The 24,298-nt window shown below is 40.6% G+C and overlaps 1 protein-coding gene across 1 annotated transcript; it reads left to right on the plus strand.

Moving 5' to 3' along the window:
* HIVEP2 (HIVEP zinc finger 2) lies at window positions 1-23,634 on the plus strand. The gene is made up of 6 exons (XM_070932670.1): window positions 1-5,295; window positions 7,375-7,529; window positions 12,289-12,464; window positions 15,989-16,090; window positions 16,829-17,730; window positions 22,681-23,634. Exons 1-6 carry the CDS (start codon window positions 166-168, stop codon window positions 23,470-23,472), a joined length of 7,257 nt encoding a protein of 2,418 aa, XP_070788771.1. The 5' UTR covers window positions 1-165; the 3' UTR covers window positions 23,473-23,634.
* The last annotated feature ends 664 nt before the right edge of the window (window positions 23,635-24,298 follow it).

Consider the following 24,298-nt stretch of genomic DNA (forward strand, 5'->3'; position numbering starts at 1 on the left):
AGTACGACTATGTGGAAAGTTTTCACAGAGGAAGAGACGTCTGTGAAGTTAGAACAGCTGTGGAAAAATGGGAGCACCTGAACTTTAAAAAGCACAGCACTGGATACACTTCATGTGCCTGTACAGCTTTCAAGTGAACTAGTACCTAAGACCTTTGGTGACAAAATGGACTCTGGAGATATAGCTGTAGGGCAAAATGCTACCTCAAGAACTGGAGAAGCAGCAAAAATATCAAGCAGATGGAGGCAGGAGCATTCGGCTAATGTGAAGATGGGTAGCCTGGAAGGTCAGGCACAAATTGATCCAGAACACATGGGAAGCCCTGCTTCGTCTCAGCTCTTTAGTTCTGGGAAAGGGGTGTCACCGAGCAATGCAACCCAACAAATCACAGACAAGCAATACCCTCAGCAGCTTCCAAGTCCATACACCTGTCCACACTCGCTTTCATTTCCACAGCCATCGTTGCCACAAAGTTTCTTGCACAATCTGAAGCCGCGACAGAGTCTGGAAGGCCACAAATGGCAATTTTCTGGGCCTCTTCAGCCAGTTGCCTCTGAGGACTTGTTTCCTTTTCACATGCATGGCCATAGTGGAAGTTTCTCCAGAAAGAAAGTGTCCAATCTTAACCCTGCTTATAGCCAGTACTCTCAGAAATGTATAGAGCAATCCTCAGAAGACAGTTATAAGAAAGAACATAAACCCAAAAAGCCTGGCAAATACATTTGCCCTTACTGTAGCAGGGCTTGTGCCAAACCTAGTGTACTTAAAAAACATATAAGGTCCCATACGGGGGAACGACCCTACCCTTGTGTCCCTTGTGGTTTTTCATTTAAGACAAAAAGCAATTTATACAAGCACAGGAAATCCCATGCCCATGCAATTAAAGCAGGATTAGTCCCTTTCACAGAATCTGCTGTATCTAAATTGGACCTAGACAGCAGTTTCATTGATGTGGAAGCAGAGATACATTCAGATGGGGAGCAGAGTACGGATACAGACGAAGAGACGTCGTTACTTATTGAAAGTTCTGACAAACTGAGCCCAGTTCCGCAGATTCCATTGGACATTGCAAGCAGAAGCGGCTTTCATGCATCCCTAGAAGAATCCTTGGGAGGCCCCATGAAAGTCCCTATTTTAATTATTCCCAGAAGCGGGATGCCCTTGCCATGTGAAAGCTCCCTGCATGTTGGGACTGACAATCTGCAGAATCCATTACATACGAAGTCTGATGACTCTCACACAGTTAAGCAACGCCTTGCCTTGAGACTGTCTGAGAAGAAAGGACAAGATTCTGACCAGTCATTAAATCTACTGAGCCCACATAGCAAAGGAAGCACTGACTCTGGTTATTTTTCACGCTCGGAAAGTGCAGAGCAACAGATAAGCCCACCAAATACCAATGTGAAATCTTACGAAGAAATCATCTTTGGGAAATTCTATAGGATCAATCAAAGGACTGCACAACCATTAGCGACAGCCAATCAAGATTGTAATTCAATGGGTAGAAAAAGCAAGATGGAGCCACTACCTCTTGTAAACCCTAGATTAGACATTAACTTGTCTGAAGAACGAATGTCTCCAAATAATGAAGCACTAATGGATTCTGGCAACATGAGCACTATGAAAAATAGCCGGGTCTTTGATGACTGCAGTTCAGAATCCAAACAGTTGCAAATCGTTACATCATCCATCAAAAATGAATCAAGCTTTTATCCAGGAAGTCATTTGGGTGATGCATCTCTGCTCCTAGAACCTTCAGCAGATACAAATCCACTGATTAGAAGCAACTCCATGCCCACATCATCTGCAACTAACTTGAATGTCCCATCATCTTTAAGAGGAAGCCATTCATTTGATGAGAGAATGACGGGTTCAGATGATGTGTTTTATCCTGAAACTATAGGAATACCCCATCAACGAATGTTAATAAGACAAGCAGCCTTTGAACTTCCTTCATTGCAGGAAGGACACTCAGATTCGGAGTATCACGGACGAATGGGGAAGAACATTATGGTTGCTTCCATTAGATCACCCGTTGGAGAAAAAGGGCCAGGCATGAGAGAAAAGAAATTGCCAGCAGGGGAGAGACATATTTATGAGGGTGATTCTTCTGGGAAGCACTATAGAAAGTGGGAAGACTATGGGATTCTGAAGCAAAGCTTCAGTGGGTCAAAACAAAGTGGAGAATTCTATACTGAATCGCCTACACAGTTACAGGCAATGTCTTCCACGTATGGCATTGTATTTGAAAATCGAAAGCGTAGGATCCAAAAGAGCGTTGGAGATGAGGAAGACACGCCATCCTTATGCAGTGGGGCTAGTAGCAATTCCATGACTGGTGATTTTGACCCAAAATCGCAAACCCAGGATGGACCAAGGAGCGGATATGCCATACAAAGCCATGAGAGTGCTGCTCATTGCCATTCAGAGCGGTTTGAGATGTGTAGACCCCATTTACAATCATGCAGTCCAACCACTAGTTTAGAAGAATACTCTTCGGCTGCCGATCAAGAAAAAGCCGCAGAATCTCTGAGCAGAAAAGGAAATGTAATTTCTGTGATTCAGCACACAAATTCCTTGAGCCGGCCAAATTCATTTGAAAGATCTGAATCTACAGAGCTTGTTACTTGCCAGCAAGAGAAAAGTTATTTGACATCTGAAAGTTTTGAAAGTGAGGTTGCGGAATTCCCAATGAGCCCAGAGAGAGTCCAGCAAATAGAAAATGCCGATGTTGCTAGCAAACAGCCTTCCTCGCTGCAGCCTTTTCAGACCTACATGCAACCGAGGCTGGTTCGTCAGCATAATATACAGGTCCCTGAAATCCGTGTCACCGAGGAGCCAGATAAACCTGAAAAAGAGAGAGAGGTCCCAGTGAAAGAGCAAGAAAAGCCTGCAGAAGAATTCCAGTGGCCGCAAAGAAGTGAAACCTTGTCCCAGCTCCCAGCTGAAAAGCTACCGCCCAAGAAGAAACGCTTGCGTCTTGCTGACATGGAACATTCCTCTGGAGAGTCCAGCTTTGAATCCACAGGAACGAGCCTTTCTCGCAGCCCTAGCCAAGAGAGTAACCTGTCTCACAGTTCGAGTTTTTCAATGTCTTTTGAACGAGAGGACAGTATCAGGTTCATAACGTCGACCAAACAGGACGAATTGGTCAAGCAGCCTGAATTTTTGACTGTCCCAGCTGGTGCTTACTCTCTTTCTGTCCCTGGACATCACCAACAGAAAGAAATGAGGCGCTGCTCATCAGAACAGATGCCCTGTCCTTATCCTGCTGAAATCCCTGAGATACGGAGCAAATCTTTCGATTATGGGAATCTGTCTCATGCTTCTGCAGCAGGAGCACCTCCAGTGGCTTTGTCTCCAGTGAGAGAAAGGAAGAAATGCTTTTTAGTTCGCCAGGCTTCTTTCAGCGGCTCCCCAGAGATTTCCCAGGCCGATTCAAGCATGGAACAAAATATAAAGCAAGAGCAAACAGAGCATGGGCATGCCAGTCTTAGGTCTTCCCAAACTCCTTGGTCTCATTCCTCCTTTCCTCATCCTTCAGATGACTCCAGGAAGCAAGCTACTGGTTCTTGTCCTCCACAAAGCACTAGTTTATCGCCACTTTCCCACCTCTCGGTCCCCCAAGCACCTTATATTCTAAGCAAATATCCAGCAGAACAACAGCATCTATTTGCACTGCAAGAAAAAGTTCCCTTTTTTCCTATCCACAGTACTATATTGCAGTTCCCCTACCCATCTGTCTGCATGGTTCACTTGCCATCTCAGCCCTTGTGGCCTTCAGAAATTTCACAGACCCCCTTTCCCCATCACTTTGTACAGCAGCTTCAAAAATCTTATTCTAAGCAACCTTTCCCAATGGAAAGCCACCCAGGCTGCCACTTGGAATATGCTCAAGAGCATATTCGAAAGAAAGCTGATTATGTATGTACTAAAGAGCAACCTTACCAGCGTTACTCAGGAACATCTGGGCAGTATTCTAAAAATGCACTTGCAACTTACCAGCCAGATTGTAGCATTAAATCAACTGATACCTCTTCTGAACAGCAGCTACAGGTGAATTTTGAAACCCAGAATATTGAACCTGTTCAGTCATTACCAGGCACCGTTGTTCCTGTTAGACTCCAGACCCATGTGCCGTCCTATGGTAGTGTTATGTACACAAGCATTTCCCAGATTCTTGCTCAAAGCAGTAGCCCTGCTATCGTCATCTGCAAAGTAGATGAGACTCTTTCTCAAAGGACATTAGCCACAAGCTCATCCATGCACGGAATAGGGTTTAACATAGCACAGATGTTAAACCAACATGGAGGGCTGGAAAAATATCCCTTGTGGAAAGTACCACAGACTCTGTCACTCAACTTAGACTCTTCTATCCCATTATGTTTGACCTCCAGTTCAGACACTGCCTCTACTCTAGGTGGAAACAAGCGTATGCTTTCACCAGCTAGTAGCTTGGAGCTCTTTATGGAGACTAAACAACAAAAGAGAGTCAAAGATGAAAAAATGTATGGACAGATTGTTGAGGAGCTAAGTGCTGTAGAGCTCACTAATTCAGATATAAAGAAAAGTTTTCCCAGACCACAAAAGCCCCAGCTGGTTAGGCAGAGTTGTACCACTGAGTCAAAAGAAAGGGGGCAGTCTCCCTTGCTCTGTTCTCCATTATCGTCATCATCTCAAGATTTGCCAGGTAGCAAACCATCTCCCGCTGAGTCTTCTCCATTAAACAAGGAGAAGCTTTCCAGTTTTGATTCTGCTTCACCTGGGCAAAAGTCTAGTGGCACCTCTGAAGGCAGGGAATCCCCAGAAGAACTGGATGTGGATGAAACATCCTCAGATATGTGCCTAAGCCCACAGAGGTCTTTGGTGTCTTCGGGAGAAAGTCAGATGGAAGACCAATCCAAACCACAAAAATTGCCATTCGGTATGCTGGTACAAATGGCATCTCAACCAAGTGGGAAAGCAGTGACCTCAACAATTCTCCTGACAGATCTTGCTGACATCCAGCACATTTTGAAATTCCCTAGTTTGCGTACTACCACAACTGTGAGCTGGTGTTTCTTAAACTACACAAAACCCAGTTTTATTCAACAAGCAACCCTAAAATCATCTGTTTATGCTTCATGGTGCATTAGTTCTTGTAACCCAAACCCATCGGGACTGAGTACAAAGATTACCCTTGCACTCCTACGCTCCAAACAGAAAAGCAGCACAGAAATCTATACATTGTCTCCAATGCATAGGCCTGGAATGGGAAAGCTGACATCATCAAGTACATGGAAAGAGTTTGCTCAGGTAATCAGCCAATTCTTAAAGATCTATGGGTTTTAGTTAGATTTTCTATTATATAGAAAAGGGCAGTGCATGAGAGACATTTCAGTGTAATGTTTCTGGAATAGTTTCCAACATATTAATGAGTTCGTTGCTTCATTCTAAGAGGATTTTTCAAATCTGTGAGTAAGAGTTAGTAGGAAAGTGGCATCATGATTATGGATTGTTTCTGAAAAATCTTGTGGGGATTTAATATTTTCCAATTATATTTTTCAAAGGAAATGATTCCAAAGGTTCTATTTTAGAAGAAGAAATTGCATCATCACTGACTGGCTATAAAACAAATACAAAATGTTAATTTCAAGAGTTTCATAATGTGTCAGTTATTGCATTAACTGATTTTCTGCATCTTTCAACACTGATATAAATTTTCGGAATGCAAAATGTATTGAATTCTCATAAACTACTACTACATTCTGAAGTAGTATGTAGTAAGTAGTAAGGGATGGCCTTTCTACTTTATTTTTAACTGGTTTTTTTTTTTTTTGGCACTCGAGTAGCATCAGATAAAATCAATAATTAAACTACACTGTTGGGATTATGCATTGTTGCATATCTGTGCTTTCATTTTCTTATTGGGCCCATTGGCTGACGAAAATGGAATTAATATTGGATTTGGACCGTGGAGATCAGGGATTAAAAATTTCATTGAGTGACTTTGGATCAATCAGTCAACCTCTGCCTAATCTATCTAATGAGATAATTGGGAAATTTAAATAAGGGAAACCACCACATAAACCATCAGGAAGAAAGGAGGATAGAAAGTCAATACTGTAGCTAAAGAATAAATAAAGCAAGCTTAAAATAGAACGACATAGAGGTTTCTCTCCAAACTTAATATGGGAAGGTGAATCTGCATAGCCATGGTGTGGCAATCTAACAATTTACAGGAAGATAAGATCTGGGTGGGTGGGTGAGTGGGGGGAGGGAACAGGGCATCGAGTTTTATTTGTCTTTGGTTTAAACCTGGTGGCAGTGCTATGTGGCTACTCATCCCTGCCTCCACAAAAAATGTGTGGACCCTAACATCACCTGGGGTTTTCCAACTCTCATAAAGTCTATTCTAGTTGTAATTGAAGTACTTGTTTCTGTCCCCAGGAGATTGTGGATTTATTTATTTATTTAGCAGTGAATAAATTCCTAATACATGGCTTAGGCCCGGGGTATCTGCAGGATCATCTCCTGCCTTCCTCCCACCGTCTGGTGCGCTCGCACAGAGTGGGCCACCTCAGGGTGCCGTCAGCCAGACAGTGTCGGCTGGCAGCCCCCAGGGGGAGGGCTTTCTCTGTTGGAGTGCCGACCCTCTGGAATGAGCTGCCCACTGGCCTCAGGATAGCCCCGGACCTCCTCTCCTTCTGCCGCGAATTAAAGACGTGGCTTTTTCGCCATATGGGCTGAATCCGTAGGGGGATTCTAAATATTTCATAATTTTAATTTGATTTTAATTAATTTTAAATTGATTTTAACTGTTTATGTAATTCTCTGTCGTTTTTGTAAGCCGCCCTGAGTCCTACGGGAGAAGGGCGGCATATAAATTACATAAAGAAATAAAGAAATAAATAATACATTGGGTTGGGGAGATCAAAGGTAGTTGGTCATAGTTTGTTGCCACATCACTACCTTTTGAACTATAGGCAGAGAAACTAGTGTGTCTTAATCACACCACCCCTGATGGGCTGGCTGGCTTTGAGGAGACCATTATGACTTGAAATGCCAGTGGTCATCAATTGACTGATTTTGATCGTCTAGTAAGTCTTCTTTATCTTTACTTTTTATGTATAACTGGCAACATAATATGTTTACAATATGCTAAGGCATTTTTAAAAATTTCTTCTGCCTACCTCTTTTATTCCTTGGAAAACCAAAAAACCTAGTTAATTGGCTTCCCGAGTTTTCAGTAAGACGTAAGACCCAATTGTGACTTAAAGCATTTACCTTAATGTGGCACAACGCAGTTATTCCGTTGATGTATGTAAAGTTTATTCTAAAGTTTCAAACATTTTCAACCATTAGTGACATTTTCTCCTGCCTTTCTTTTTACAGATGAAACAGGAGCCATTTTTTGTATTTGGCAGCAAGTTTGAAAAGAAAGTTGCGGGGAATGTTATCAAAGAACGAATTAAAGGAGACAGCCATGGTGATAAAGATATTGTAGCCAAACAAACTGAGCCAATGAGAATTAAAATTTTTGAAGGCGGGTAAGAACAGAAAAATGGAATTGTTGTTTGTTCTGTGTTACTTTTAAAGACAAGAGCTAAAGTATTGTTCTGGGTGATCATGCTTTTGTGATGATATCTCAGAGTATAATCAATTACGCAAATTGATGCCAGAATTGATTAGAAGTTAAACAGGGCCCCAATTTGAACCTCATGAAAACTCTGTACAGACAATTTTGAAATCATGTAGAAAAAATAGAACAAGCAATATATAATCCATGGAACTTCTGCCATGTCCCATTTTTGAAAAAAATAATAATCTGACATTTATTTAATATTGTATGACCTTACACACTTCATAAAACTTCATGGTACATTGGAAACCTCTGAAGTATCTTCAGAGTTTGTCTTTGGTATTTGTAAGATGGGTATTCTGAAAGAATGACGTGAAAGTCCCCTTGGGATCATGCAACTAATGATAGAGCTCTTTGCAATATAAGGGGTTTTTATAAGGCTATTACTATTCATTCAGTGGTGATTTCAACTGAATTTGCCCAATCTTCTGAAGATGATCATTGACTGAAGAAAGGATAAAGTCCTCTGAACACTACTGATAGGTAGTAATGTCATAATTTAACTTATTGTGCCAGATGAATAAAAAGGACAATGTAAAAGGATATGGGCAACTGACTGAACTTGTCCAAAGAAGTCCCGGGCAGGAGAAGGGATAGACTTGAATTAAATTTCTTCTTTTGGACCAGTCACTGTCTTTCAATTTAGAAAGAAGGCAGTAGCAAAAATCACTTCTGAAAAATGTGGCCAGGAAAACGGAATGGATTTATCCCTGCAATCACCAGGGCTCAAAATTGATTTGAAAAATCATATTAATTAATTTAAATATTAAGAAAGAAGGCAACAAATCAGAATTAGCTAATGTGAATGTTCTCCTTTGCATTAGAGAAAAGATATTGGCAAAGAAAGAGTCTGTTGAGAGAGCTTTTCCAAATAATCTTGAGCTGTATAATTTGGGCTGAAATATGGATTTTTTGGTAAATTGTAGTCTGTGACCAGTGCTTCAGTACTCACAGAGTTCTTTGGAAGCCAGTTGAGTTCAGATATTGCATAGATTAAACCACAGGATTTAAATTCTGAATTTATTGCAGTCATCCATAGGATCAGAGGACTTTTGAAATAATTTAAGCCAATATTTTAATTAAATGAGTTGCATGCAACAGGTCTGTTGAAATCAAGGCAGATGTAGGAAACTCATCAGTTTAATAAATTTAGTAGATTATCTTCTGGATCCTGCATATCAGGAGCAGCTCAGTGGTAGAAATAGAATAAAATAACAGAATACAGCATGTGTAAAACCAGAGGCTGAAGAACTGTAAAAGAGATGGACAATAAAGGTATCACTAATTTATGTAACAATTACAAACAGACAGGGCACAAACACCTGTCTGTTCAAAGAATTATATAGCATCAGTGTGACAGCAACATTTAATTTAGATCTTGGTCTTCCAAAAGGAAGATTCTTCACTGTCCTAATCACATAACATTTGAGATATATATATATAAAAATAAACCAAACCAAACTAAACTAAGCCATAATCATTTGCAACATGACAACAGAAGAAAGATCACATTTTAGCAGTGATAAGGTTAAAAAAAAAAAGGTAACACCCCACTACAGGGACATATGATAGCTTGCCTTGTGAGGAATTGTCTACGTGACAGTGTTTCAAGAGGATGATGAATTAGACTAGATGGAGCCAACAGAGCTCTTAGCTGAAAGGCCTCTTTGGATCATGGCCAGACATGACCTGTATGTCATTTTCATCACTCTTTGTTAGTAAAATTAAAATGTCTTAAGCTAAAGAGAAACATTAGCTTTGTAGAAGAATAGAATAGAAATACTCTGCTTTGCCAGTCCTGTTCATTATGTGTCCATTCTAAAATTTAGCAAATTCTACAATGTTTTCAATAATGCAGTCTTTTTTTCTCTGGTTAAGGATTGTCAGGCGAATCATCCTGCTTTAAGGGAAATGGGGATGTACAAAATTGTAGCGAAAGTCGTTCACACGGTCTCCCATAATGAGATAACTATTGGCAACATAGATATCCTTTTACAACCAATCCTTTGGCTGCCTTCAGAAATGGGGGTGGGGGGGGAGGAGGGAAGGAGGGGATGGGATCTGTGCAGCTTTTCTAGACAGGAATAATGGACTTTTATTACCTACCAACTATCATGATTTTCCTGGGATCTCCCAAGTTTTCAGAATGTGGTCCTTTTACAAAGTCTTGCCTTGGAAACGTCACAGATCCCAAACAGCATCAGCAATAAATTTACTTGTAGAGCCTGTTTTGTTTTTCTTTCCTCCTAGGGATTCTTGGCACTAACTTTATCAGTGGGTGATTTAGCATCCTCCTGATAAAAGTTTTACCCCCCCCACCCCCAGTTGATTAAGAGCGAAGGAACTTGACAATGGCAAAAAGATGAAATAACTACCAGCAGCCATTTATGGCTGGGTGTAACTTTTGACTCCAGGATCTGGCTTTTGCTTAAATGATGGCTGGAAGCAAAGTGGAGGGATTTGTGGGCAAGTCTTAACTACTTTGAGGAAATGAGCCGCGGTGACGCAGTGGTTAGACTGCAGTACTGCAGGCTACTTCTGCTGATCGCTGGCTGCCAACAATTTGGCAGATCGAATCTCACCAGGCTCAAGGTTGACTCATCCTTCCGAGGTGGGTAAAATGAGGACCCAGATTTGTTGGGGGCAATATGCTGACTCTGTAAACCGCTTAGAGAGGGCTGTAAAGCACTATGAAGCGGTATATAAGTCTAAGTGCTATTGCTGTTGCTAAAGGCATTCTGGTCTCCCCTCCCTTCCCCAGAAGGTCCTGCGAAAAACGCTATTTAGTTGTCTCTTCTCTTGTTTGATTCTGTTCCTGAAGAGTGCAAGTTTACTACTCGTTTAAATGGGAATAAGTCTCACTGAAATCAGCTGAACTCACATTCTGCATAGGAATGTATAGAATTGCATTGTGCAGTTGGGAATATGTACACAGGAACTTATGCAAGCCTTCTTTAGGCAAAACGTATGCTGCTTTAAATGGTTTTATGGTATATTGAAAGGAGAAATGCATGGAAGGATAAATTCTTCCATGGCGAAGTCATTCTTTGCTTCTTTTTAAGAAGACTGAAAGTGTCTGGAGCTGGCATATAGAGGTGTGATGTATGCCATTGATGTCCTTGCTGATTTTGGAAATGTCTTCTTATCTACTATGTCTTTATTTACTCTTACCTTTGGCCCAGCCTAGCCTATGATCTTCAAAATCTTTCCCAGAATTGGGTATGAAAGGTTCTCTTTCCCTGATATAAATATGGAGTAAACATAAAGAAATCATTGTTTAGATATCGTATTTTGCTGATCTGTAGGAGAATGATCTCTTTGGAATTTTGAGAGGGAGGATATGTGTTAGGTGTGTTAAAATAACCATGGCTCATTTTCTGATCTGGAAATGCTGGAAGTTTTAAATATTATATCTTTAATGAGGAGTATGCATTGAAAAAGCAAAACAATTTCATTTAGGCAGTTCACATTTGCACACATCTGCATCAGTGGTGGGTTTCAAAATTTTTTACTACCGGTTCTGTGGGTGTGGCTTGGTGGGCGTGGTATGGCTTGGTGGGCATGGCTTGGTAGGCATGGCAGGGGAAGGATACTGTAAAATCTCCATACCCTCCCCAATCCAGGGGAAGATTACTGCAAAATCCCCATTTCCTCCCAATCAGCTGGGACTTGGGAGGCAGAGAATAGATGGGAGCAGGGCCAGTCAGAATTTTTGCTACCGGTTCTCTGAACTACTCAAAATTTCTGCTACCAGTTCTCCAGAACTGGTTATAACCTGCTAAAATCCACCCCTGATCTGCACATTTTGTATCTGTGCAGCAGTTCTAGCTCAGCAAGAAAAAAATGTCACTGAGCAAATGTCTATGTCTGTAAGAAGATGCGTACAGTGAACATTTGTCAAATATGTGGTCACAGTCAACACGATGCTGACATATGAAAGAATTCCCTTGGTTTTCTGTGTGTGCGTGGGGGGGGGGCGGGGGAGGGACGATAGCCTTCAGTGGACTGCCTGATCTGTTTTTTTTTTTGCAAGGAACAGTGCTGTGTGTTACATCGAATGCTTCTGAATAGAAAATAGTAAATAACCATGAACGCAACACAGATTTGCTCATAGTCCTGCTCTACAAATGCATGGAAACTATATAGAATATCCTATAGAAAAATAATTTTATAGTGTCGCAGTAGGGCCTAGGCCTAAAAATATTGACAGAGTTGCTAGCTTTTAAGAAGGCTTTTTTAAAAAAAGTGGGAGGGGAGAAAATTCATTGCCCAGCTTCCTCTAAATAGGTGTTCCTGTTCAGACATAACTCTGTGTGTGTGCGTGCATGTACATGTGTGTCTTTTGAGTCATTGTTAACTCCTGGCAACTACCCAGGATTAATTCCTGCAGTTTTCTTTACATTATTTATGGAAGTGGTTTGCCATTGTTTTCTTCCTAGGGCTAAGACGGTGTCTGGCCCAAAATCACCTAGTTGAGTTTGAGCCTCAGTAAGAACTAGATCTCATAATCTCCTCATTTCTAGCCTGGTTAACTTTTGTAGTAAATTGTTACGCCATGTTTCTGCCTTGAAAAGTAACATTTTGTAATTCTTCAATGAAATACAACCTTTGTGAATAAAAATGGCCAGCTAAGTGTTTCCTATTTCATTCTGGGTTTCTTTTTACAGATATAAATCAAACGAGGATTATGTGTATGTCAGGGGACGTGGACGTGGAAAGTATATTTGTGAAGAATGTGGAATCCGTTGCAAGAAACCCAGCATGCTGAAAAAGCATATCCGGACTCACACTGATGTACGGCCTTATATATGCAAGCTGTGTAATTTTGCCTTCAAAACAAAAGGTATCCAAACAGTTTTATTTTATTTGTTTATTTGCTGGGCTGATGACAAAATATCCTCCTTTTGCTCTGACTTCCATCCTTCCATTCCAAATGTGTAAGAAACATTTTCTTAGGTTGGATAACCAAGTGTTGTAGGGTTTCCTGCTTAAGCAGGGGGTTGGACTAGAAGACCTCCAAGTTCCCTTCCAACTCTGTTGTTCTATTCTATTCTAAACCAAGGGAGCTTTTATTTCTCTCAAGGGGCTGGCCAGATCCCCCTTGCCAACCAGCCTGATCTCAGGAGCCCACAGTAGTTGTCATATTTTACTTCTGAAAATGAGCCTTCGTGAAATGCTCCACTCCTATTTGAATAAGAGATTCCAGATTTGATTCGAGGGAGAAAGCCACTCTGTGTAACTACATTAAGTCTATCTGTCTGCAGAGGAAATGTAGCGGGCGTAAAATTACCTTGGCAATTATTTCTTTTCTCCTGAAAATGTTGTGGTGCAAATATCAATTGCATCAAAGAGGTTGTACATTTGCAGCAGAACGTTGCAGAAATGGAACTTTAGCTGTGCCAAGTGGAGAATTCCTAAGCTGCCTTTATGATGGGTCAGTTTCACAATTATTAATAATGCACCATTCCACAGACTCCGGGTGGGTTCTTTCCTCCATGCGGACATGAATTATGGATGGAGATCTACTAGCACATGTACATGGGTACTCACTGCCACAGGGGAGGAGAAGCAGCTTCCGTTTAGCATCTCTGCAAAACTCCTTATCAAGTGATGGCTGCAGTTGCCAGAACTGTGTCTTTAATCAATCCCTCCCTTCTTAATGAAAATAATGCCAATTGCCTAATTTATAATGCTAGAGCCATTGGTGGTTTACTCCTGTTCCTAATGACAGTGGGGAAATATCTACTCTCTGTATGTAGCAATAACACTTAAACTTCTATGCCACTTTACAGTGCTTTATAGCCCTCTCTAAGCAGTTTTTCTGAGTCAGCATATTGCCCCCAACAATTTAGGACCTCATTTTACCCACCTCGGAAAGATGGAAGGCTGAGTCAACCTTGAGCCTGGTGAGATTTGAACTGCCATATTGCAGTCAGTGGCAGTCAGCAGAAATAGCCTGCAGTACTGCACTCTAACCACTGCACCACCGTGTCTCATGTACAGAGGAGGCGAAATCTGCTTAATTTTGCAGTATCAATGCAGTTCAATCTCTCAGCAGCATTTGATGTTATCGGTCAATCTTTCCAGGTTGGTATATACACATCTGGTATATCTCAGATGTACTGAGATATTGGGGAGTTGTAATCCAACACATCTGGAGGTCATCAGGCAGCAAAAGTCTCCTGTAAAATTTGATACTTTCGCATGCTTAAAGTGTTACATTGAGACTAAATAGTGTGAAGAATCAGCAAATATCTGTAGGGAGGATAACACAATTAACAGAACTATTTATGAACTCATTTTTTTTCAAATGTATCTGATTGTTAATTATATTTCGATAAGAACTTGCAGCCTGTTGTAAAAGTTAGTCTAGTTGCACCTCAAGGACTTGCAAATTTATTCTGGAGTAAGTTTTCATGTACTTGCGTGTAAGGAAGTGGAACTGAATTTCTATAAAATCCTCCACATTCCTCCACATCCCCATTGGCTTGTCCCATAGTGATTCATTGTTGAACCTGCTCTCTGATTATCCCAGTTCTGTGGAATTAATTCCTTGCTTTGTTCAGAAGCATAACCTCTTTGGTAGGCCGTACAAATGCCCTTTCTTTAAATGGGCTTTTTGGGCGCTGGATTTGCTTGAACCATATAGTTATCACCCTTAAAGCCCTATATGTCTTGGAGCCAGGGTATTTGAAGGACTGCCCTATTACATCTATCCAGATTAAGGAGGGCTATCTGATGGTATCTAGTGGTGGCTCAGTGGCTAAGACGCTGAGCTTGTTGATTTAAAGGTTGGCAGTTCTAATCCCTAGTGCCGTGTAACGTGGTGAGCTCCCATTACTTGTCCCAGTAGAAAAATAGGGACCAACTTTGGTGGGAAGGTAACAGTGTTCCGTGCGCCTTTGACGTTTATTCATGCTGGCCACATGACCACGGAGATGTCTTCGGACAGTGCTGGCTCTTCGGCTTTGAAACGGAGATGAGCACTGCCCCCTAGATTCAGGAACAACTAGCACATATGTGTAAGAAGAACTTTTACCTTATCTGGTGGAACCACGAAAAAAGGCCTTCTCAGTAGATAGTTCTTCTTTATGGAACTTTATTTTCCTGAGGTAAAGTTGACTCTCACCTGTTGCTTTTCCAAAAGGCCCTAAAAATGTGGTTTGGTCAACAGTCCTGGGAAACACAAAAGGAGATTGAGACAATCAAACTCCACCTGGGGGTGGAGATGAAAGGTGGTTTTTTTTCTTAAGGGTTTTTATTATATGGTGGATTTTTTAAATGTTGCAAGCTGCCCAGTCAGTTATGGGTAAGTTGGGCAAATATATACATTTGTTTAATAAATAGATAATAAATAAATACATCTAGATTTAATATGTCTAACCATAAACTCTGAGAGACTTTTTTAATAAACTTAATAAATAAAATAATCCACAAGGTTAAACAATAATACCTGCGTTAGCCTCAAAAATGCCAAACAATTTTTTGCTGGCTATAGTTTGGAAGTATTTATTATTCAGTTTATATAGCTGCACGTCTCACTTTCCTGACTTTGAGTGGCTTACAATGAAGTAATTTAGATATCAGAGGCTTGCAAACGGGAAAACATCTTGTGAAGTTTCTGCCAAGTATTCATGTCCTTCTTGTTCGATGCATTCAGGGTCAGAGATCACAGCAGCAGCTGTATCTTTTTTTTCTCCTTTGACTAATTTTTTTATAGTGCAGTCATTTCTTTCTAAAAATACTCTCCTACAAGGTGTCATATAACAGTGACGGGAGTGCTGTAGATTCTGGACAATTTTAGGGAGGGGCTGTGCAGGTGTAAACTTCAGTTGTAGGAATCTGGAAGGATTTTGACTTTCCTAGATCCTTTGAAGCCACATTTAATACTTCCCTTCTTCTCCCCTAACCGCTGTTGAAATAGAGATAGTAGAGGAGCAAAAGTGCAAGAGGTTTTCCTTGCCTTAATGAGGAGCTGTGGTTGGCAGAACTCCTTTTTCATCCATTAAAAGGGAGCTCCAAAATATCCTACCTGAGACCACATTATATGCACTGGTCAGTCCTAGATTAATCATTTGTTTCCTCTTCTTTTCAAGGTGGGAGGAAGAATAATTATGTCAGATGGTAGAACATCTGGCCTGACATTTTCCATTTTTCCCACTCAGTGACAGCCTTCTGAAACACATGCACTTCTGTGAAATCATTCTTGCTGAAATGACATTTATATAAATTGAATATGTTTTATCTCTCTGTGTCCAGTTCACTAATTCGATTTCTAGGAAAAGATGGGAAACCTCTCTTCATAAGAGTCAGTATGAATTCTAGACAGATGCTAACTTGTCTGGCTTAACTTTGTGTTTTCCACAGGGAATCTGACAAAGCATATGAAGTCAAAAGCGCACATGAAAAAATGCTTGGAACTGGGGGTATCAATGACATCAGTGGATGACACAGAAACTGAAGAAGCAGGTATATGATTATTAAGAATTTTAAGCTTTCCTCTTATCAGCATTAAAGCATTGAAAATAATGTTGGCTTATTGGTTTGAAGCTTATAGAACGTAAAGGTTATTTTTGTGTTGTCTCCTCATCTCACTCTTATCCCAACCCACTCAGGTCTACAACTTTTCTAGCACACAATATTCTTAGAGGCTGACATATTTCAAAAGGGTGTAATTTTTTTTGGCACCGCACATTGCTATTAAAGTTTGCCTCACTTTATATAAGTTATCTGAGCATCTCAGCTCTGAGTGTCTTTAGCAGGAGAAAAATATTAGTTTAGGCATAACTTAGTGATATAATACACTTTTTAAAAGCATATTACTGGATAGCTACACTAGTACAACTCTGCATAGATATAACCTCAATCAACTTAATTCCTTGAAGCAGGTATATAGTTATTAATCAAGTATTCGAGGGTCATATAAATGATCAAATGTCATGAAATCTTGGTTGTACTCTGAATTTATACAATTTTGCAAATAGTTTCAGAGAGGCATGGAAATTAAAAAGGTTTAAGCATTTGGTGGTGTAGAAAAACATCCAAAGTAGACTTTTTACCCATGTATTACTGAAAAGCATCTGTCTGTATCATATTGTAGTGGGTGCTTTAGGTACAATCAATAGCTTTATAGGCAAAAAAGATCTGCAGTCAAGTTCAGTTTTGTGTCCCTGCATATGACATATTGATTTGTTACATTTATTTTAGAAAATATGGAAGATAACCATCAAGAAATTGAGAAGAACAACATGACTGGCACATCAACTGACCATCAGTTCTCTGATGCTGAGGAGTCTGATGGAGAAGATGGAGAAGACAATGATGAGGATGATGAGGATGAGGATGATTTTGATGATGCTCTTGGAGACTCCACGCCCAAGACAAGATCTCGAAGCACTAGTCCCCAGCCACCCCGATTTTCGTCATTATCTGTGAATACTGCTACCACATCTTATGGGGGTTCTCCTGAGAGTGCTGTAGGACATTCCTCCTTGATAAGTTATTTGGTCACTTTACCTAGCATTCAGGTTACTCACCTCTTATCAACAAGTGATTCTTGTGATGATTCGCCAATGACAGAGTATCAAAGGTTTTTCCAGAATAAAAGTACAGATTCAGAACCTGACAAAGACAGACTTGACATACCTAGCTGCATGGATGAAGATTATATGATTTCCTTGGAGTCCAACTCATCTCCTAGAGATCTTTCATCATCCAGCCAACAGTCATCCCCTGGGTATGATTCCTCACCATACAGAGATAACTCACCAAAGAGATACTTAATACCCAAAGGAGATCTGTCACCTAGAAGGCATCTATCACCAAGAAGAGAGATTTCACCTATCAGACATATTTCACCCAGAAAGGAAGCTGTCCTAAGAAGAGAGTTATCACCACGCAGAGATGCCTCCCCAAGACGGCATCTGTCACCACGGAGGCCGATGTCTCCTGGAAAGGATGCATCTTCTCGAAGAGAAATGTCTCCACGAAGAGAAAGGCGATACATGGCCTCAATTAGAGCAGCATCACCCCGAAGAGGCTTATACCATAACCCATCGTTGCCCTTGGGCCAGTATATGCAATCCGAATCACTTCCCCTGGGACATTCGGTAAGTTGAAAATAATGTGGAAACAGGCCACCTAAAATGATTATCTACAAAATAAAATTTAAAAAAAAAAAACATTTTAACATTCTTTCTTCTATTACGTCAATTGGATTCTGAGTTAATGGAAACCGGACTCTCAGGATTGGCTTAATTGCTAGGATATTGGTTTTGGTCGACAGACAAATCCTTGTATCTTGATGTTAATCAGAGAGACATGAGGCCCAAAAACACTCATTTTTGCCCAGGTTGTTTGTTTTTTATTTGCTTCTTCCCTATTACTGCAGTTTCCTGTCCCATGTCCCAGATCCTTCCTTATCTGCTAGTTCCTGTATGGCTTTTTGGAAGCTTTGATGGAAAGGAGAAAAAATTTACTTATACTGCTGTCTTTTCATTCATGTACAGTTGGATCTTTGTTCTATGTATTTAAATAAATAATTTTCTTCTTTACATGGATGAAAACTGTAGAACAGAAATGAAGCAACCTGGGACCCCAAATGTGTCATGTAATTAATCTTCTTGTGGAAACCTCTGACAAGAATCACAGAGAGTTAGTGAGTATCAATAGCATTGGGGAGAGAACAGAACCCCAAGGAACCCCGTAAAGCAAGAGAAATAAGCTGGAATTCCGCCCTCTGATATCAACTCTAGCAGGTCGTAGAACAGAACTATTTCAACTTCGTGCTCCTCTCTCCCACCCCGCAAGCCAGTCCAGAAACATGGCATCAAAAAATGCTGCTGTTGTTGAGAATTTTGAAAATGATTCATGAACAATTTGGGGTTAGCATTTTACAAAAAATGCTGAGAGTTTAAGGAGGGCCAGAATAGATACAGCGGTTGACCCCGAGGCGCCTTGTTTGTGGGGTGCCGCAAGGGTCGGTCCTCTCGCCCCTTCTATTCAACATTTATGTAAAGCCGCTGGGTGAGATCATCCATGGCTTTGGGGTGGAGTTCCATCAGTACGCTGATGACACTCAGCTGTACATACCAACCCCAGGCCACCCCAATGATGCCCTTGAAGTGATGTCCCGGTGCCTGGAGGCCGTGTGGGCCTGGATGGGGAGAAACAGGCTCCGACTCAACCCTTCCAAGATCGAGTGGCTGTGGCTTCCGGCATCCTGATATAGCCAGCTGGTGCCATCGCTGGTTATTGGGGGCGAATCATTGGCCCCCACGGAAAGGGCTCGCAACTTGGGCGTCCTCCTGGATACACGGCTGTCTTTAGAAGAGCATATGACGGCCGTGGCCAGGGGGGCTTTTTATCAGGTCCGCCTGATACGCCAGTTGCGTCCCTTTCTAGATCGGGACTCCCTACGCATGGTCACTCAGGCACTCGTCAGTTCCCGCCTGGACTACTGCAATGCTCTCTACATGGGGCTCCCCTTGGGGTGCACCCAGAGGCTCCAGTTGGTCCAGAATGCGGCCGCGCAGGGGATTATGGGAGCAATGGGGCGCTCCCATGTGACACCTCTTCTGCACGAGCTGCACTGGCTTCCTGTGGTCTTCCGGGTGCGCTTCAAGGTGTTGGTGACCACCTTTAAAGCGCTCCATGGCTTAGGGCCGGGGTATCTATGAGACTGACTTCTGCCGCCAATAGCCTCCCACCGGCCAGTTCGCTCGCACAGAGAGGGCTTCGTCAGGGTGCCGTCGGCCAGACAATGTCGGCTGGCAACCCCCAGGAAGAGAGCCTTCTCTGTGGCGGCACCTGCCCTCTGGAACGACCTACCCCCAGAGATACGCACGATACCAGACCTCCAGACTTTTCGTCGGGTCCTGAAAACACATCTATTTCATCTAGCCGGGGTGGCTTGATCCCATCCTTTCGGTTTTAATTTATAATTGGTTTTAACTGGGTTGTTTTAAATTGATGGCCAAAATTATTTAATGTCTTTTAAACTGCTTTTAAATTTTAAACTGCTTTTAAATTTTATATGTTTACATATTTTTATGTTTTACTGTGGCTGTTCACCGCCCTGTGTCCTGTTGGAGAAGGGTGGTATACAAATTAAAAAATAAATAAATAAATAAATAAATAAATAAATAAATAAATAAATAAATAAATAAATAAATAAATTAATAATAATAATAATAATAATAATAATAATAATAATAATAATAATAATAATAATAATAATAATAACTCTATTCTGATCCCACCAAAAATAATCAGCAAGTGATATAGGTGCGGTCTCAATATTCAGGTCTCAAACCCAACAGAAAAGGGCCTAGATCAGGGCTGTCAAACTCACGGCCCACGGCCCGGATGTGTCACATGCTGGCCACGCCCGTGCCTGTTTTAGCGAAGAGGAAAAAGTCACGAAACGTCATGTGATGCCGGTGTGACGATGCGAGTTTGACACCCCTGGTCTAGATAATACGTTTCTTCCAGTCCCGCCGGAAGTTCAAACCAATCTCCTTTTCAACAACCTTCCCTAAAAAGGAAGAAATGTATCTAGCCCATAGATCTGGTGATGGTTTTTTGAAGAGGCGATAAACCACCCCTTCCTTAAGAGCAGGATCACTTATTTCCTGAAAGATGAATTTACCATTGCTTGGATCCAACCACATGTCCCCCAGGATGCTTTGACTGGCCAGAAGAGATTTGGATCTAATACAGAAATGGAATACATATGGAAATAATATCTTTATATGGCCAGCTGAAGTTTTAGAAAATAGTGTACAGGTTTTCAAATATGAAAGTCCTTTGCTTCTTAAGGATAATTTTCACATTATGTCAGAGGTAAATCTAATGGTCTCTGATCCACACTGTCTTCATTTTTGCTTGGTGCCACCTATTATATATCAGAAATATTTCATTTCCTTAAAGTCTTCTCTGTGGCAATTCTCCAAATGTTATAACAACAGTGGTTAACTGTATGGAAATTAGGATGTATTAGATAGAAACAGTAAGTTCAAATACCGACATGAATAATTGTATTACATTAAAAAAAAACCTGTCTGAAATCAGCTGTGTTTTTAGATAAAAATGATTAGCTGTATGAGTAATTGTTCTGTGCGGTTTCATGCCGGTCAGCATATATTTTTAGAACAAGCATCCTTACTTTTTAAATTTATTTATACCTAAACCTAAATTCAAAAGTACCTTCCCCCACAAAAGAGAACAGAATATAAATTAAAACCGACAAAAATTATGAGAATGCATTGCTTGTCATATTTGGGTTGCCAATTGTAGCTGCAAATAATCCTGCCACCTCCCCAAAATGTGTGCTGTGACACCCATAACAAACATTTGGGTATATACTTGTTTAAAGATTTTTTTCCCAAACCCTCCTTCCCGCAGAAGCATCCAAAAAGGATGAGACAGTAACTAGGGTAGAAATGGGGTAAGAGATAAAGTAGAGTAGCATTGGAAAAGGTGGGAGAAATTAGTAGATGGAAGAGGTAAATAGAGGAGAAAGAAAGGAAAGCGAGATTCCCTAATTAGACATAAGGAAAAAGGGTTAAAATTCAGCAGGCAAAGCAGTGGCTAAACTTCTGTGATGTCACTTTTGCAGCACTGAGAACTAGAGTTTTTTTAATTTGAGATATTTATTTACCAGATCTATTCTGCTCTGTTTTACTGCAGGGAAGGATTACTCAGGATCTATAATCTATCTAAGGTAGAGGGAGTGAACCTGTTGCCTTCCAATATCTGGAACACCAAAACTCTTTTCATCAATTGCTCAATGATATACAACCTCAAATAGCTTTATTACAAGCTATTATTATGTACAAGCTTTGTTACAAGCAATTATTAGATAGTTTTGATGTGTATACTACCAATTATTTGCATTTTTCTTGCTTTTGTAAACTGTCCTTTGAAAAGGGATGATTTCTTTATTTGTTTACAAATCTCTTTTAGGCCACTTAAGTTATTTGACTCTGCAGCTTAGAGTAGCAGCACACAGGTAGTTTTGGACTTACAACCATTAATTTAATGTCCATTCAAAGTTACAATGGCACTGAAAAAAATGACCCGTGACCATTGCAGCATCCCTTCAGATCAAACTTGGGCTGCTTGGCAACTGGCATGTATTTACAATGGTTGGAGCATTCTAGGAACCTGGGCTTATCATTTGCAATATTCCTAGGAAGCTTTTCAGAGGCATAATTAATGGGGGAAGCCAGATTTTCTTAATGACCATGTGATTCGCTTAACAACTGTAGTGATTCATTTATCCATCATGGCTAAAAGGTCATAAAATGTGCCATGTCCCACTTAACAACTCTCTTGCTTAACAATGGAAATTTTGGTGTCAATTGTGGTCTTAAATCAAGGGCTACCTGTACAGTACAGAACATCATGATAATTATCAAGTTATCACGATCAACATAAATTATAAATATAAAACTATGACTAAATAACTCTTGTTATCAACATCTGCCTGCATGTTTCTCAGTGAATTGTAAAGTGATCCCCTCCTCAAATTCATCATTAATTATTTGGGAAAGAATTGTGCACCTGGCTTCCTTCTGAATCATACAATTCAAGAAGGTAGCCAGGATTAAACAGGATTAAAATATGTTCAACCTAAATGAACTCCTATCTCACTCAGTGCTACAGAGCATTTAAAGGAGTATTTCCTTGTGCTGTTTAAATGTTGAGATTTCATGAACGACTTCATGCGTAGTAGTTTCTTAAACTAACTTTTGTAGTTGCTTTAGAAACTTCCTTAGGAAACTTCAGAGGATTCCCACAATGAAGCTTTCACTCTAGCCTGCCTCATTGATTTTTTTTCCCCACGAGCATTTCAGCCAGCAAGACTATGTCCTTCTCCAAATATATTTGTCTTAAGATGTAGTGTGATCTTTAATCCTAAATATAGTTGGTTAGGGTAATCAAAGTGCTGTAGGGAATGAATGTTTTGCCAAGCTATGAACACGAATGGTGCACGTCCCCTCTCTGAACCCAGAAGCTGTTGTTGATCTTTGGGGTTTTTTTTTGTCTGTTTGCAGAATTCAAGAGCAGGATTGTTGGAGCCACCCTATTTCAACTTGCCTGGAGATAAAGGCATTTTGGAGCATCACATCCCTAACCTGTTTCCTGAGGGTCCTACCGACTACGTCTTCAGTCATCTTCCACTACACTCCCAGCAGCAACTTCGTGCGCCTATCCCTATGATGCCCATTGGGGGCATCCAAATCGTCCACTCGCTACCTGCAGCCCTGTCTGGTTTACACACTCCGTCCATCTGGTCTCTCTCCAAAGAAAGTTCTGAGGAGAAGCAGTGGGAATCTTGCACTCCTCCAAAGCATCAGGAGAAACGTGCCCGTCCTCCCTCTTTGCATATGATGGCTCAAGGCAGCACATCGACTTCCGAGTTACTGTTGATGAAAAAGAGCACTTCGGAGGAAGGGGGGGTCGTGGAGAGGGAGCAGGAAGAAAATATACAGACTTGTACAAAAGCCATAGCCTCTCTCCGCATTGCCACAGAGGAAATCCTCCATGGGACGGAGCAAACAGAAAGGGATTCCGAGCCCTTCCGGAAACCCTTGGAAAGTGCACATTTTAGCATGGAACACTTTAGTGGCTCTGAGCCAGGCCAGATCTGTGCCTCAGCCACCAACCCTGACTTGCACAGTGGTGAAAAGGACCTTTTTGGTACATCACAGCAGACTGTAGTATCTCATTCCACCTTTTACAGCAAAAGCAGTGTGGAGGTCAGACCATCAGTCTACCCGAGTAGGAAAGATTCAAGCACACAGGAAAGGAGAGAGTCACCCTCCGAAAAAAGCAAACCACAGTAATCTCTGAGGTGTGAAAACTTGTTGACTCCCCATGCCCCTTCCCCAGTGATAGAAGGAAGTATTTGAATTTATAGCATGCTGGTTCTAAGTTACAGTAGTTTGCTATTATATATACTTTTGTTGTATCAAAAGAATTGAGTAAAACTACAAGTCATCATGAGCCTGACCAAAATGAAATTTCAAAATTCTTATTGGGTCTGGTACTTTTAACCTGTACAGGTGTTTGTGCCTTTTCTTTACTTTTGCTTATATTCTTATAAGCATTTTTTAGCAGTAATTTGTACATATTTTAGAATTTGTGTATCTGCTTTGTAATAAATGTAATTTCTTTCCTTTTTGGGACACTTTGACCTAAACGATGTAAAGCAAAAAACAAAAAAAGCATCAATATATATGTGAGGTTGCACTAAAATATTTTTATATGATTAAAAACTGAACAGCTTTTATGTACAGCTCTGATTCTGTAATACTAATATTTATTTACTTTGTTTCATAAATTGTACATTTTTTCTTAATGTTGCGGGTTGCTTTTCTATGTGAAGCATGGGATTTACTGTTGCATTATTAGAACAAAAATGTATATTGTAAACAAGATATTTAAACTAGAGTATCTTATCTTATTCTGCACTTATGCATTAGTTTAAAAAAAAAATAAGATAAAAGGATGTATCAGTCCATTCTTTACTCTTGTAATTTTTTTTGTCTCTTGTTTGCTGGATCAACTATAACTTAAAAGTGCTGATTGTGATTTTAAAGAGATAGTACCGTAAAGCATTAAAGTAAAACCATGTGCTATTGTGAGTTTTTTCAAAGCTTTATAAAACAG

The sequence above is a fragment of the Pituophis catenifer genome, unplaced genomic scaffold (assembly GCF_029215685.1).
Source record: "Pituophis catenifer annectens isolate HBS135680 unplaced genomic scaffold, rPitCat1.0.hap2 SCAF_1, whole genome shotgun sequence".
NCBI lineage: Eukaryota > Metazoa > Chordata > Lepidosauria > Squamata > Colubridae > Pituophis > Pituophis catenifer.

Bases quoted from the DNA above. Each gene is read 5' to 3' on its own strand.
- HIVEP2 (XM_070932670.1), top strand. From the start codon at position 166: ATGGACTCTGGAGATATAGCTGTAGGGCAAAATGCTACCTCAAGAACT. The intron at 7,530-12,288 runs GTAAGAACAGAA...TTCTTTTTACAG, and splicing joins ATTAAAATTTTTGAAGGCGG to ATATAAATCAAACGAGGATT. The intron at 17,731-22,680 runs GTAAGTTGAAAA...GTCTGTTTGCAG, and splicing joins CACTTCCCCTGGGACATTCG to AATTCAAGAGCAGGATTGTT.